The sequence below is a fragment of the Mesocricetus auratus genome, unplaced genomic scaffold, assembly GCF_017639785.1.
Source record: "Mesocricetus auratus isolate SY011 unplaced genomic scaffold, BCM_Maur_2.0 Super-Scaffold_100066, whole genome shotgun sequence".
NCBI lineage: Eukaryota > Metazoa > Chordata > Mammalia > Rodentia > Cricetidae > Mesocricetus > Mesocricetus auratus.
This window is the reverse complement of record NW_024429235.1, coordinates 2,462,300-2,479,296: the sequence shown is the minus strand read 5'-3', so window position 1 is coordinate 2,479,296 and position 16,997 is coordinate 2,462,300. Positions and strand designations below refer to the sequence as shown.

The window sequence follows — 16,997 nt, the reverse complement described above, 5'->3', positions numbered from 1 at the left end:
GCACACAGTGATTGCTGGGAGCGTGGTTGTTGGATGACGGAACGCACAGGCAGACGGTTAGTGACAGTGGGGCGGCGAGGATGCACATGGAGAGGGTGGGCAGTAGGTGACCAGTTGTCTGCTCTGTTGTGTGGGAGACTCTGAGTTCCTGACTGGGAAAAGACGCTGAGTTCCTGACTGGGAAGAGATGTGCTGTGGGAAAGGGGAGGGAGGCTCACAGCTTTCTCCACAGGGCGTGGCTCCGGTTTTGTGGTACCCCTCCTCCTGCTTATGGTACTCTAAGTTAGTGAGAAGGTGAGATGACCTCATGCTGACCCGACTTCACCTGAAGTCAGTGGGTTATGTCAACCCCTGCAGTCCCCAACCTAGCGCTCATGTGTAAAGTGCAGACTCCACACACCAGGCAGGGAGAGCAGACTCTGTGTTTGCTGCTCCAGAGGAACAGTTTCCCCTCAGCCCCGCAGGACATTATCCACGGAGAGCCAGAAGTGCTGCACTGCCCAGTGGTGGGGAGAGCCCGAGGGTTGGGTCTGGGGGCCCAGCGAGGAACAGCAGAGAGGACGCTGGGGATCCAGACTGAAAGACAGAGGTACAGACTAGCGTGTCACACCTCTGCTCCAGTCTGCAGCAGACACTGCGTGAGGACTCACACTCACCTCAGGTGATGATGTGTTTGAGCGTCTTTCAAGACATGGCCTCTTCCCATTCGTCACTCACTCCCCACACGGTTGTGTACAGGAGTCGGGCTGAACCTCTCATTCCTCATCTCTTTTCCATGTGGATTCCAGTTCCCTCCCCTCGGCACCTGTGTCTCCCTGGGCTGTGTGAATGCTCTCACAATTCACCTCTGAGGACAGCTATGCAGGGGAGGGGCGTGGAACAGCCCCATGGAGAGACTCCTCTTCTCTGGTTCCCTCTCCCAGCCACTGCTTTCCCACAGACAAACTTCAGGGGCGATGCCCTGTGGGAACTTTCTGGAAAGATGTGCATCTCTTCTCATACTCAAATTTGTTTCCCAGGGACTGAAAAGGTGGTTCAACTTGGAGAGTGCTTGTTACTTGAACATGAGGACGTGTCTCAACACATAAATACACACATACATACATGCACACAGATAGAAAGACACTCAAGGACTCAGGCATGTTTATGTGCAGAAACACGCACACATACACACTGGTAAGCAGAGATCCAGATGAGTATGCAAAGCTGTTTATTGGTTAGAAAAGATCTGTTGGGCTTAATTGAAAGTGATGGGGGACAGGCTTCCCAGGGCAGATGCGGATGACGGCACAGACACAGAAAGGGACTCTTCCCTACTGCGGTCATGGAGGCAGCAGATGAAGGTACAAGGTGCCGGTGCTGGAGCTAAAATATATCGTCCAAGTGAACGGGAACCACTGGGTAGGAGCCGTTGTCTTGTGGCGTTCTATTGTTACAAGCAACTCTGTAGAACATCGTTGCTGGTGAAGTTTGGTATCGGCATTGTGTATAATGGCTTCCTCGACTCGTGAGGTTGCAGTAAGTTAAAGATACTGGAGCTGAACTGTTATGACAATTTGTACCCGGACCCCTTGTGCAATTAGTACTTCGCCTGGCACACACACCAGCGACAGCAGCAAAAGTTGTGTTAAGAAAAGTATTTTGTCCCTTGCATCGTCCTGTATAACGGTTAACTACCAGCATTGCAGGAGTACATAGGAGGGTGGTTCTGTTATTTACATGCTGGATTTCAAACCACTGGGAAGGGGTTAAACCCGGTGGGGGCCGGAATGAGACAACCATTATGACAAGTCCCAACAGCAGCAGGAGACAAAGTCGGGACTCAAGCAGCGTCACACCCATGTTTCCTGTGGGAACAGAAGAGAAGGAATTACTCCCCATCTCGGCTCAGTTTTTCCTGCCTCCTCCTGAAGGTCCTCTGCTGGCACTGTGGGCTCACAGGGCCATTTCTCCTGACCCCCCCCCTCCTTTCCCAGTCTCAGAGACTTACCCAGTCTATGTTGAGCTCCTGTGAGAACACAGTGCTGGTTGTCCTGGAAATCGGGGATGGTGGGTGAGCTGCACTGGGCCCCATACATATAGAGCAGCCCTGTGGGTGGAGCTGGCAAAGCCAGGTGTCTGGAGTCTTCAGCATGCAGAACCACAGACTGACACATGGCCTCGCTGTGCAATCAGCCCGCTGTTTCTTCACTTGGCCAGGCAACGGACGCCCCAAAGAGCAGTGCTCTTAGCTCCGTTGTAAGGAGTCTAATTCCAAGTCATCTTGTGCAGGGCAGAGGTTGACGTCTGAATCTGAACTCTGCATAGAAATCTCTGTATCGCCTGCTGATTGACTGCAGATTTTGTGACTGCACTTCAGGTACAGACAGACCAAGGTTCCTAATAGTCTGGCTCAGTGCTTAGAGGAAACAGAGCCTTGGAAAGGCAGATTCATAAGAGATATTTGCATACTGTCTCTCAGTTCTAACATCACATGATGTCGAGGTCTGGAGAGGCCTCAGTGTTAAGGGCACGTGCTGCTCTTCCAGAGGACCTAAGTTTGCTCCAGCGGCTGTGTTGGGTGGTTTACAGCTGCCTGTAACTCCGTTTATGGAGATCTGATGTCCTCTCATAGCTTCTGTTGGCATGTGCACGCACACAGACCCGCAGAAACACATGAATAAAAACAAACCTTAGGGACTGGTGACATGGCTCAGTGGTTAAGGGCACTTCCTGTTCTTCCAGATACCTGTTCCAGAGGACTTATTTGTCACCCAGAGCTCACAATTGCAGAGAAGTCCAGTCCCAGTATACTCTGACACATTTCTGGTTTTTGTTTGTACATTCACACAGGTGGTCCATAAGTGCAAAACACAAACATATATGCACACACACACACACACACACACACACACACACACACATATATATATACTAACAGTCAAATGAAAAGTTAGAAAGTAAACCTTAAAAACTGTGTTCTGAAATATTAACAAACATTGTACTACGAGCATGCCACGTAATATTTTTCTGATGGTTTCCTGTATAAGATCCCTTTCTACATTTCAAACTACCCACAGATGCTTCCAGAACTGGTATAAAATGACCTAGTTTACATCAAGGAGCTTCATGGAAAAACCTCCTTGTCTAAGATGTGTGAGTGACTGTAGCCCAATGTTAATTAAAACACCCTAAACTTTACTGTGAATTTGTATGTGTTTGTCTTTTTTCCGGGGTTTGAACCTGGGGTCTTGTGCCAGCTAGATAAATGCTCTGACACTGAGCCACACCCCCAGTGCCATGTGGATATGAGTTTTGGCTTCGAGAGAATAAATATACCTCCATTTCTCTGTTATCAAAACCTCCTTTGCATTCCAGTCAGTGGCTCATTGTCAGACCCGGCCACATTTCTATTGTGAAGCACCGCTAGTATAACCTTACAATAAGTAATATTTTTAACTTGGTGAATGCTGTAAGGTATTGTCTCGAGAAATAACTCCATATTTCTCATAAAATTCACGGTATTTTTCTGTTCCACTTGATGGATATCTCTTTGTGCAGATTCCATTGGTGAGAGAAGATGTCTAACTCTTGGAATTTCTTCAACCTGGGATACAGCTGCAATGACTGCTCTTAACCTGCTGACTGGACACAGGTCTGCCAAGTGCAGGGACTGTCCATGGAAATGACAGTGCATGGTATTTATAACATTGTCACAATAACCTGTTTTTAAGGATTGATCTGGGATTACTTAGGATATGCTGGGACAGGGACTCACTCTGCATCCTACATTTAGTTTGAACTTGCTTGGAAGCCCCAGATTGGATTTCAGTTTTCCATCCTTCTGCCTAGTCTCCTGAGTGCTGGGGTTAGAGAATTACAACCCACACCAGCTTATGAGCTGGATTTTAACTATCTCTGAAAGACTCATGTAATAAATGCTTGCCCACAGCCTGTGGTGCTGTTGTAGATGGTAATCTTTGGAGGCTGTGTTGTGCCCAGGTTGTAAAGATCCCCAGAGACCACCAGGAAGACAGACCCACCAAAATGTAAAAGCAAGGTTTAATTGTATTGATTGTTTATTCACCCATGACAGGGACCCTATCTGGCAAGTTGACACAGCAGCCTCCAAAGGGAGGGAAGTTCCCTGTCTACTGCTAGGTTGCATAGACAAAAGTTACAGGATTACATCAGTAAGTATGGGTTGGTTTCTGATTTGTTGGCATTTGGGAACAATTAGGAGGATTTCTCAAAGTCATATTTTGACATAAAACACCTGTGTACTGATTATTTTCATTGGTCAGCTGACAGGGAACATTCTTTGGTTTCTATGGCATTCTCTTGTTACTTGCAGGTGGCCTGTTGTTCATAGATACCAATAGTTTTCAGAACTGTATCCTGGAGACTACAGGGAACATTTTGGTCTCCTGTGGAGTTTCTTTTGTGGCCAAACAGTTCCCAGGAACCAAGTATCTAGGAGGCTAGGGAGGTTCTGGAGTTTCTTTGTGTTCAGTTTTGGCCCTAGACTCCGGGAGGCCAGACGATCTGGAGTTACCTTGTGTCAGAGGTCTATGTGTCTTTTCTGTAGCCTGTCATGGCTTCTAAGGCAGGGGGCTGAGTGAGGGTCTCCTCCCTTTATTTCTAAATTATTAGAAGTGAAGCCTTTGAATTTAGTTTACCCTTTCAGCAGGACTCAGCAGAAAGAAGTTAGGACATTGTGGGCGTGTCCATAAAAGGCACATAGGGTCCCCAGGTGCCCTTTCTGCCCTCCTGTCTTCTGCCATGGGCAGTTTTGTTTTAGTACGTTCTTCCCACCATGCTCTCCTCTACCACAGACTCCAAACAAGGGAGCCAACTCTCTGTGGATTGATATCTTTGAAAATAGGAATCAAACTAATAATCTTTGCTTCTGTCAAACCATTTGACTCAAGCGTCTATCAAACTGGAGAAATCTGATTTGCACAGTGATGCAAGTTAATTTAACTATGATTTGTTTCCAGAAGTTCAAAGTACATTTGGTGCATGGTCTCTAAGACTTCCTTCTTTATGTTATGGGGCCTCCTACAAATCTCCTCAGAAGGCTGCAGAACAAAAGCAGATCTTCAACCTTTTGCTCAGGATTCTGGAATTACACGGAACCCAGAGGGACCACACAGGCAGACAGGGTCTGGGTCGCTGGTGTCTGTGAAGGGCCTTGCATCTTCCTTGTGCACTAAGGATTCTGGTGAGTGACTCCATGCTTGGAGCTTCCAGATGGACCCTGTGGAGCCCTTTGTCACCTGTCCCTCTGCACTGGCTGTGGGTGACTGGTACCACCTCATTGGCTGTGGTCAGGTACAGCAAGTCTTCACTTTGGGAGACATGGTTGATTGGTGCCTCTGAAGATGTCCTCATGGTACTCACTGAGGGTGCCTGTCACACCCCATGTAGGGGTTACAGATACAATGGATGGTATGGTACTCTGGCTCCAGCCTGGCGTCACTCGCTTTGACTGTGATTTTAATTGGAATGACACTGAATCTGTAGGTCAACAGAAAAAAAATTCCATGTATTTAAACTATGTTAGTTAGGGTTTCTGTTGTTTGAAGAAACACCATGACCATGGCAACTCTTATTAAAGATAAACATTTACATGTGGAGGCAGCTTATAGTTCAGAGGTTCAGTCCATTAATATCATGACTGGGAGCACAGTGGTATGCAGGCAGACTTGGAGCTGTCTCTATTTGATCAGAAGGCAACAGGAAGTGGACTGATTATCACCCTGAGCAAAGCTTGAGCAAATGAAACCCCAAAGCCCACCCCCACAGTGACACACTTATTCCAACAAAGCCACACCTCCTAATAGTGCCACACAATATGAGCTTATGGGAACCAATTACATTCAAACTACCACATAAGTGCTCAACCTTCCATTGAACAGAGGCAGAACTGGTGGGGTCCAGATGGTCTGCAGTTCCTTTATCGAACACTGGCACACATGTGGGCCCTGACTGGGGGAAATGTCCAGGTAAAAATAGATCCTAGGAGGCATGTCCTCCAGGGTAAAACAAGGTCACAAGGGCAGGAAGTGCAGAAGGAAGAACTCAGATAAGTGAGATCTCTAGTAGATTATTAAATCATATGTAAATAGCAGTGGGGAAAAATAACAATTTTCATTCTTGGAGGTAACCTAGAGTTTTTTGTCTCTGCCTACCATTACGCACTTCTAAGGTTCCAGTGATGACAACAGCTGTGTTACCAGAATGCTTATACATCTATCATTAAGCTTTCTTCAATGTGATGCTAATGTCTAAGTTGTACTATAAATCACATCAGTGTGAAGTTTCACTTTGCTAATGCTGTGCTGGGCCTCACAAAACAGTCCTCCAAGATATTTCTGGCATATTGACTTCAGCCATCTGTCTTGAGAAGGTGCAGAGAGAGGAGCTGCCTGGAAAGTGGCCACTTTGTAAGAGAAAGTGCCCTCTAAAAAGGATGCTTCCATTCACAGCGGTACTCACCAGGAGCACAGCCTTGCTGAGACACTGTGATCTGAGGGACTTGTGTGAGAACAGGACAGCAGAGCTCACTACACCTCCTTCCCCCATACCTCATCTCCAGGCCACTAGCCCCAAGTTTCCTCTGTGTGTGTGTGTGTGTGTGTGTGTGTGTGTGTGTGTGTGTAGCTCAGGATGTTAAAGAAGCTTGGGTTGTTAGTCCTTTCTTCCAACTCACATTTGTGCCAGACCCTGCACTCAATTGCATATGATGATACAAGAAACACAGTTCACATCTTAGAGAGTTTATTCTGGATGCAAATATAGGTGGTTGTGACAAAGGAATGCAGGTTAATGTTACCTCATATTCCATGATCCATTGTGGTAACAGTTTGATGACAATTTTATAGCAACAGTGCAGAGGAATCCATATGTCAAGGCTCATCTCAAACACACTGTGGAAAAGAGACAGATGGAAAAGGAAGGACCTGAGTTAGGTGGTGCACACATTTAATTCCAGCACTTGTTGTGCAGAGGCAGGCAGAGCTCTATGAGTTCAAGACTATGGAGGTTTACACAGGAAGGCCTGCCAGACCTACATACTGAGACTGTTTCTGAAGAAAAAGGAAGGAAGAGCATCATGGTGACTAGGACTGAAGAGAGGTGCCACCTCTGAGATCTGACTTTTGTGATTGAGCAATACTTCCTTTAATTAATAAGGACACTGGGAGATCTGATTTACAAGTATAAGAGGCCAGACAAATCACCTTTTGGTTGATGCCAAAAAAAGCAAACCAGAAACCAGAGAGGGCACTGGAGCACACAAGTGGGAACTGTAACACCAGGCTCATTTTTATCATTACAGCTCTTTTGAGAGTAGAGACACAAGTTTACATTGCAGCAAGCAACCCTGATTAGCGGGCCAGCATGTTCAAGCTTATGCAATGCACAGCATGGGAACATCATTGACCTAACCAGTCTCTAGCAGTTAGGGAAGGCTGCAGGCAATCCTGAGTTCCATCACGCATTTGTTGGCATTCTACATTCTCTCCGTGAAAAACAACATGGATGTTCCGTTACCCACATCATAAAACCGTTATATCCTCAAGGACCTTAATTCAAACCCACGATAAAAGAGAAAGCTTTCTCATCCCCAAAGTAAATTGGAAATGCACGCTAGCATTTATTGACTAATTCTGGTGATAATTAAATCTTTCTTGCATGCAGGAGACTCTTGTCCTCTGTTTAGAAGGATATGGCCCTTTTCTTAGGTGATGTGCCTAAGATTCCTTACCAAATCTGGGAGCAAGAACCGTGGTTAGGAGAGGCTGGTGAATGGCTCAGCAGTTAGAGACTGAAGAGCACTTGCTCCTGTAGAGGACAGCAGTCCAGTGCCAGGACCCACAATGGGGGTCACAGCAACCTGCCACTCCAGCTCCAGGGGTCTGACACCCTGGTCTGAGCTGTGAGAACACCTACAGTGTCCTGCACATAATCTGGTCTTGAAAACATATTCTTTATAAAAGAAGTATGATTAGGAATATTCTGGGCCATGGCAGAGGCACAGAAATAAAGAAGGAGCCCTGAAGAAGTAAAGGAAGAGGGTGACTAAGCCAGGTTCTGGGATGGTGAAGAAGGGAGAGTAGGAATGTGAGGAAGAATTGTAGCGGAGCCATTTTGCATAAGGAATATCTTCATTTCCTTTAAAACATCTTTTTAGCATTCATTTTTGGGGGGGAGACAGGGAGAGAGAGAGAGAGAGAGAGAGAGAGAGAGAGAGAGAGAGAGAGAGAGAGAGAGAGAGAGAGAGGGAGGGAGGGAGGGAGGGAGGGAGGGAGGGAGGGAGGGAGAGAGAGGTGCTTTACACACAGGAACATGCCTGATGACTGGGAGTTGGCTCTTTCCTACTGTGTGGGTCCTGTGGGTCCTGGGGATAACACTCAGGTTGTCACCTAGGTAACCTTCACGCACTGAGGCATCTCACTGACCCTGGTGTTTCTTGACAATGAGAGGAAGGAAACATTGAGAAAGAGCCTGCTTCGCACTTCATGACTCTCCAAGAACTTATGGTTTCCACAAAGACCCCCGTCTTGCTTCTGTTGCTAGATCAGATGTTTCTCCCAGCCCAAAGTTTAGTCTGACATGGTCATGCATCCTTGCACGCAGGATCTGGGACAGCTTCATCCAGTGCTTGATCTATGATGTGGAGCAGGAGAAGGCTCTCCTGGGTCTGCAAGCTACAAGCTGGAATCGCATTAACAGCCATGGAATGTCCTAAGAAATGACTTAGATCATCAGCCTGATCCTTTGCCATACTTTAAATTGTCTTCACAGATTTTTCTCTAAGTGATTTTTTTATGTTTATAGTAGCGATCTGTCTGTACGGTTAACTACCTTTCCAGCCTCAAAATTAAATCCAAATGACACTGTTGACAGAAAATACGTGTGCTAAAGACCCACATATTGAAACAGGAATTTAATAAAAACACATGTTAAGTAGCATACCAGTTCTCCAGGTGATTTTTCTCTTTAGTATGGAATACATCTGGATACAGGCTTGATCTATTAGTTTATTAGCTTAAACATCATATCAGTGTCATGGACTGTTGACTAATCCCATTATGCCATTATTTGTAATTAAGGATGTTGTCAGATAACAGTCCTAAGGAAGTTCTTTTGCACTGAGATAAAAAGAACTGTTGAGGACATTGGTCACTGGGTTTGTTTCTCAATGCTGCTTTGGTGGCCTAGCACATGGTGTTTTGAAAGTTGAGGGTGATCTTTTATGCCTGTATTTTAGCTGTAGACTCGGGGACACCATCCATCAGGATGTACACAGCTTTCCCTGACACAGTGGCCACAATGAGGGTGACACTGGTGAACCTGTAAATCCACATGAGGGATTTTACAGTAGCATGGTACAGGGTAGTCCCAATCAATGCAGGAGACTAGGTTAGCTCAGAAGCTATTTGATGAGACAGGTGGCAGAGACAGGCCATAGACCTGGAAGCTTCTTCCCTGCTGGCTAGCTTTCACAGTGCCAGGGGGTGAGACGCAGGCCACGTGGGAAGGCAAGTCACCGATGGGCTTAGCTGTGAGCTGTGGGAGCGACCACTCCAGCCTTCAGGAAAGATGTCTCCACTGGTGCAACAGCGTCATGACTGTTAGGGGGAAACTCCTCCTGTTTCACTGTGTCTGGGGCCTGCTCCACCATAGGGAATTCCTCCTGCTCTGTAAACATCACCAAAGGCCTGGGTCTGTGGGCTCCCAGGCTGGCAGGGGATGGGTTGCAGAATCCACTATGGTGTTTTACTAAAAGCACATGCTGCCAGGCTGCCTCCTAAATGTTTGTCTTTATGTCCATAGACATCAGTGCTGCTTTCCAGCTTTGTCAGAAAGGCTTTCTGCACTGGGCATCAGTCAATGCAGAGAGTCACATCTGGACACAGGCTGAGAATAAATGACACTCAGTACTCAGCCCAATGGGAAGTCTATTTCCTCTGCGCTAAAATGCTGGGGGAAAGGCTTGTGCCACCGTGGCCTTCAGGAAATTTAGATCCACACTGCCAATACTTCTGATTTCTCAAAGGACAGAAAGAAAGAGTTTTTCAGGTGAAAAACGTTAAGTCTTTACATTTTCAGTGAATTTCAAATGTCAAAAACACAGTGTGGAGGCTGGAGAGATGGCTGCAATTAAACACAGAACACAGCTGTGGCATCGTCACTCTGCTCCACGTTGTGAGCTGGCTTTCTGTCCCAGGTCCACATTGTCCCCTTTCCAGTGACTGGACGTCCAGGAGGAACGGTACAGCTAAGCACACAAGGAAGAGAGTGGAAATGAGTTAGGCTCATCACCACATTGCCATGGACACCGCATCAGAAGAAGCTGCTGTCCCAGCAAAGACGACCTGATGATCAGGTTTCTTGTGTCAAATGAAGAGCAGAGAGGTGGCTCAGGCTCACCCAGGACAAGCAGGCTGCCCCTCCTAAGCTTAGCAGCCCTTGCTGCCTGTCCCCATTCACCTTCCGTCTTCCCTCTCCTGCCAGCTCCTCTCCTTAGGCTGCAATTCCCTGAGCTTCCTTCTTCTCTCACTATGTAGCTCAGGCTGGCCCAGACTCACAGTCTTCCTGCTTTAACTCTCCCAGTGCAGGAAGCCTGGCAGGAGCCGTTCAGTCTAAGTGATTTTGTGTTCTTTTCCTTGAGATCTCTTGTTGATTTGCAATGGAATCATGGTGGCTCACAACAGTCTGTAATGAGACCTGTGCCCTCTTTTGGTGTGCAGTTATACATGCAGGCACAACACTGTACACACAGTAAATAAGTCGTAAAAATAAAAGAGGGTTAAGGGGTGTTGAGAGGGCTCAGTATTAAAACAGTGAGGAGAGGGTGGAGGTAAGAAAGGAGATCTCACTGGAGGAAGGAGACTCTGTGCCTAAAGTACATCATATACTTGTGTGGACAGTCTTATGTAATGTAGTGTGATCAACAATGAGTATTTATAGTGAAGACTAGTGTGAAGCTGTTCTAATGACAATAAGAAAATTATACTGCATGGATTTCTAACTTAAAGTTCATCATAAAACATTCCCTCCTTCACCTTGAAACCCATTCCTTCTAAAAAAAATGTGTCATCTTCCTGATGTGCTAAGAAGATCACAGTTAAACTGAGCAATGCACTATCACTGTGGGCTAAGAAGCCCCTTATCAGAGCTCAGTGATGAAAGCAGAACTCAGTCTCTCCCTCCACTCCCCTGTGGGTCTGTCTTGGTTTGTTTTTCAGGCAGGTGTCCCCGTGTATTGGTACAGTGGTGGTCTCGTGGGAGTCTTTCTGGATTAAGCACTCTGACACCAATGAGAGCAGAAGAGAGGTGGTGTCAGCAGTGGACAGAAGCCAGGATAACCCTGGAAGGATTTGATCCCTGGTCTAGTTTGTATTCTCACTTTATCCTGTAAGACCATAAGGTAGGGGGGACAAGCAAGGAGGATTTCACAGAAGCACACTGAGCAGTCTGCAGGTTAGAGGTGGTCAAACAATGTCTCAGCTACGTCTCCAGTCATTCCGGTTCAGGGAACACGAAGAGTCATGCTTGCCCAATGGGCTGTAGAAGCAGTTCAAGGACATTACTAAGGAAATCTACAAGTCAGTATTTAATAATTGGTCTTTCCCACCTTTTTTCTAACTCCAAACCTACACTGTCTCAAGAGTAAGTAAGTGGGAAAGGCTTCCAATGTCCTCCTCCAACACCCTCAACCAATGTTTCAGAATGCCAAGGTTCTCTCTCAGAAAATAACACTGGGATCCAGGCACAAGTGGCTCTTTCTGGTCACATCATGGGTCCTCCAGGAAAGCTGTTGGTTCACAAACTCTTCTGTGGAAACTGGGAGGCCCTTCCCTTTCCAATCACATATCCATATGAAGCGAGATTTATATAATTCAACAAGACAATGATGTTGATCGGCATACATGAAAAGCCGATTTGAGGATGAGAATGTCATACACCAAAGAGATGTTGAAAATATAATCCCTCATAAATTTGTTCTATCATTTTTTGAGGAAGGTGGATTTATAAGCCAGATATTGTTACACACCATTAATTCAAGCACTTGGGAGATGGAGACAGAAGGATCAGGAGTGCAAAGTCATCTTTGGCTACACAAAGCCATTGGAGTCATCCTAAGCTACAAGAGACCCTGTCTCAGCACATTTCCTACCAGATTTCATTGTAGTAAATCCCCAAGCCTAATGAAAACAAAACAAAAAAAATAGGATTACTTCAGAAACTATGAAACCCATTGAAACACATGTTATAATAAGCAGTTTACATGATTGGTAGATTTAAAATACTTTAGTTCTGTTTTCGTTTGTTTGGTTTTTTGTTTTACAAGACAGGGTTCCTCTGTGTCGATCTGGCTGTCCTGGAACTCACTCTGTACAATCAGGCTGTCCTGTAACTCAGAGATCCGCCTGCCTCTTCCTTCTGAACACTGGGATTAAAGGGAGGTGCCACCGTTGCCCAGCAAGTGCTGACAATTGTTGGAGCATGAAATGACACCACGATCCCAATGGACATGAGGATAAGGATGGGGCGGAGCATGGTGGCTCCACCAGTAAAGGCTCTTCCTGTTACAGTCTGGCTCTCTGGTTTATTCCTTTAACCTACTCAATGGGAAAAAGAAAATGGCTCCAGAGAGCTGACCTCTGACCTCCACATCCCTCCCATATTACAAACAGAAATGTAAAAGAGAGGCTGAAGAGATGACTCAGTGGTTAGAGCACTGGCTGCTCTTGTAGAAGACCCAGGTTTCTTCCCAGCCTCCCTATGGCAGCTCACAGCCACCTGTAACTTCATTTTCATGGGATCCAACCCCTTTCCTGGCCTAGGTGAACACAGAGCTCAAACGTGGTGCATGTGCACCATGCAGACAAACACACACATGTAAAATTCTGCTCCCAGTCAGTATGTAGGAATTGGCCCACACTATCTTATATTCCGGTTTTATGGACTTTTTGTACAAGGAAACCATCAACACTGTGGGAAATAACCCAAGATTTAAATATTCAAATTGAAAGGTTGAAAAGATTTAAATATTCAAATTGAAAGGTTGATCTCTCAGGGTGGGACTTTGAGCTAGAAGGCCACATGAATTTCTTGGTGGGAGGTGGACTGGGGTGAGCTCTTGTTTTCCTCAGTGTGTTGGAAGTGCTACATTTCTAGGGATGCTAAATGTGTCCCTGTGCAATGTGTATGGAAGGAAAAATGGGACCAGAGGGGAAGCAGAGGCTGTGAGGACTCAGGCTGAGTCTTCCTATCAGAACTTCCTGCTCCTGGGGCAGAACCATCCTCCTAGTGACCATTCTGAATCTGCCTTATTAGCTACCCTACTGGGGAAAGCCCTTTGCATTGTTATGCCAGAATAACAGCCTTTTGTTACCATGGCATCATAGCAAAGGCTGCCCAAGACACATCCAACAATTCAATCTCCTCACTGTTGTCATTTGGAACTTGCAGCATCCCCTCCACAGAAAAATGTGTTAGTTATGTAGTTCACCAATAAGGAACCTTCTAGAACATATAGATGACCTTTTGATATGGTTTCCTCCTTGGAAAATTCAAAACAAAGTACTATTAGTATCTTCTGCTTTTTAGTCTTTTGCGGCTACCAGGTCTCCCCGAAAAAGGAGGAGCCAGCAAAACCCCTATATTTGGTCTGTATCTCAGCTTCCGCAGCATAATGTCAATCCCATTGCAGGTTTGGGTTACCATTGGACCAGTTACAGTAAGATAAAGATGGACTTTGCTTCAGGAGGCAGAGGCAGATGGATCTCTGAGTTAGAGGCTAGCCTGGTCTATAGAGTGAGTTTCCGGACAACTACAATCATACAGAAAAACCCTGTCTTGTAAAACAAAGAAAAAATAGAACTAAAGTATTTTAAATCTACCAATTCACATAAACTGCTTACCATCGTATACGTTTGAATGAGTGTCATACTTTCTTGAAGTAATCCTATTCTTGGTTTGTTTGAGGAATTCCTGCAGTTGGTTTTGCTAGGACATGTCTTGGAACAGGGTTTCTTGTAGCTTAGGATGATTCCAATGCTGTGTTAGCCAAAGATCAGTTTGAACTCCTGATCCTCCTGCCTCCATCTCCCAAGTGCTTAGATTAAAGGTGTGTAGCAATGTCTGGCTTGTAAATCCACCTTTCTTGAAAAATTAATAGAAGAAATTAATGACACATATTTTCAATATCTTTTTGGTATATGACATCTTCATCCTCAGGTCTGCTTTTCATGTATGCCAATCGACATCATTGTCTTGCTGAATTGTATAAATCTAGCTTCATACATATATGTGATTGGAAAGGGAAGGGCATCCCAGCTACCACAGAAGAGATTGTGGACCAACAGGGTTCCTGGAGGACCCCTGATGTCATCTGCAAGAGATACTTGCTCCCAGGTCCCAGTGTTATTTTCTGAGAGAGAACCTTGGCATTCAGAAACATTGGCCTGAGGGTGTTAGGAGGAGAAGGTGGAACCCTTTCCACTTCACTTGCTCTTGAAACAGTGTAGGGTTTGGAGCAGATTCCCATGAGGTAGAATAAGGTAAAACACAAAAATTATTAAATACTGACTTGTAGATTTCCTTAGTAATGTCCTTGAACTGCTTCTACAGCCCATTGGGCAAGCATGACTCTTCTTGTTCCCTGAACCGGAATGACTGGAGACGTAGCTGAGACAATGGTTGGCCACCTCTAACCTGCAGACTGCTCAGTGAGCTTCTGTGAAATCCTCCTTGCTTGTCCCCCCCACCTTCTGGTCTTACAGGATAAAGTGAGAATACAAACTAGACCAGGGATCAAATCCTTCCAGGGTTATCCTGGTTTCTGTCCACTGCTGACACCACCTCTCTTCTGCTCTCATTGGTGTCAGAGTGCTTAATCCAGAAAGACTCCCACGAGACCAACACCTTACCAATACACGGGGACACCTGCCTGAAAAACAAACCAAGACAGACCCACAGGGGAGTGGAGGGAGAGACTGAGTTCTGCTTTCATCACTGAGCTCTGATAAGGGGCTTCTTAGCCCACAGTGATAGTGCATTGCTCAGTTTAACTGTGATCTTCTTAGCACATCAGGAAGATGACACATTTTTTTTAGAAGGAATGGGTTTCAAGGTGAAGGAGGGAATGTTTTATGATGAACTTTAAGTTAGAAATCCATGCAGTATAATTTTCTTATTGTCATTAGAACAGCTTCACACTAGTCTTCACTATAAATACTCATTGTTGATCACACTACATTACATAAGACTGTCCACACAAGTATATGATGTACTTTAGGCACAGAGTCTCCTTCCTCCAGTGAGATCTCCTTTCTTACCTCCACCCTCTCCTCGCTGTTTTAATGCTGAGCCCTCTCAACACCCCTTAACTCTTCTTTATTTTTAAGACTTATTTATTGTGTGTACAGTGTTGTGCCTGCATGTATGACTGCACACCAGAAGAGGGCACAGGTCTCATTACAGACTGCTGTGAGCCACCATGATTCCATTGCAAATCAACAAGAGATCTCAAGGAAAAGAACACAAAATCACTTAGACTGAACGGCTCCTGCCAGGCTTCCTGCACTGGGAGAGTTAAAGCAGGAAGACTGTGAGTCTGGGCCAGCCTGAGCTACATAGTGAGAGAAGAAGGAAGCTCAGGGAATTGCAGCCTAAGGAGAGGAGCTGGCAGGAGAGGGAAGACGGAAGGTGAATGGGGACAGGCAGCAAGGGCTGCTAAGCTTAGGAGGGGCAGCCTGCTTGTCCTGGGTGAGCCTGAGCCACCTCTCTGCTCTTCATTTGACACAAGAAACCTGATCATCAGGTCGTCTTTGCTGGGACAGCAGCTTCTTCTGATGCGGTGTCCATGGCAATGTGGTGATGAGCCTAACTCATTTCCACTCTCTTCCTTGTGTGCTTAGCTGTACCGTTCCTCCTGGACGTCCAGTCCCTGGAAAGGGGACAATGTGGACCTGGGACAGAAAGCCAGGGTGAAGCTCACAACGTGGAGCAGAGTGACGACGCCACAGCTGTGTTCTGTGTTTAATTGCAGCCATCTCTCCAGCCTCCACACTGTGTTTTTGACTTTTCAAATTCACTGCAAACATAAACAGTTTTTTCAATCTAAAAAACAAACAAACAAACGAAAAGCTTTTCTTTCCATCTTTTGAAAAATCAGAAGTATTGGCAGTGTGGATCTAAATTTCCTGAAGGCCACGGTGGCACAAGCCTTTCCCCCAGCATTTTAGCGCAGACGAAACAGACTTCCCATTGGGTTGAGCACTGGGTGTCATTTATTCTCAGCCTGTGTCCAGATGTGACTCTCTGCATTGACTGATGCCCACTGCAAAAAGCCTTTCTGACAAAGCTGGAAAGCAGCACTGATCTATGGACATAAACACAAACATTTAAGAGGCAATCTGGCAGCATGTGCTTTTAGTAAAACACCATAGTGGATTCTGCAACCCATCCCCTGCCAGCCTGTGAGCCCACAGACCCAGGCCCTTGGTGATGTTTACAGAGCAGGAGGAATTCCCTATGGTGGAGCAGGCCCCAGATCCAGTGAAATAGCAGGAGTTTCCCCCTGACAGTCATGATGGTATTGCACCAGTGGAGACATCTTTCCTGAAGGCTGGAGTGGTCGCTCCCACAGCTCACAGCTAAGCCCATCGGTGACTTGCCTTCCCACGTGGCCTGCGTCTCACACCCTGGCACTGTGAAAGCTAGCCAGCAGGGAAGAAGCTTCCAGGTCTATGGCCTGTCTCTGCCACCTGTCTCATCAAATAGCTTCTGAGCTAACCTAGTCTCCTGCATTCATTAGGATTAGCATGTATCATGTTACTGTGAAATCTTCATGTGGTTTTACAAGTTCTCCACTGCCATTCTCATTGTAGACACTGAGTCACAGAAAGCTGTGTGTAGGCTGTTCCTGGTGGATGGTGTCCCCATGTACCAACTAATGTGCCACTGAGTCACGGAGAGCTGTGTGTAGGCTGTTCCTG

The 16,997-nt window shown here is 46.0% G+C and overlaps 1 protein-coding gene across 1 annotated transcript; it reads right to left on the bottom strand.

Annotated features, from left to right (window-relative positions):
* Positions 1–1,193: 1,193 nt before the first annotated feature.
* LOC121136373 (eosinophil cationic protein-like) lies at positions 1,194–2,102 on the bottom strand. The gene is made up of 2 exons (XM_040736708.1): positions 1,991–2,102; positions 1,194–1,847 (listed from the first exon to the last, which is right to left on the bottom strand). Exons 1-2 carry the CDS (start codon positions 2,076–2,078, stop codon positions 1,366–1,368), a joined length of 570 nt encoding a protein of 189 aa, XP_040592642.1. The 5' UTR covers positions 2,079–2,102; the 3' UTR covers positions 1,194–1,365.
* Positions 2,103–16,997: the final 14,895 nt, after the last annotated feature.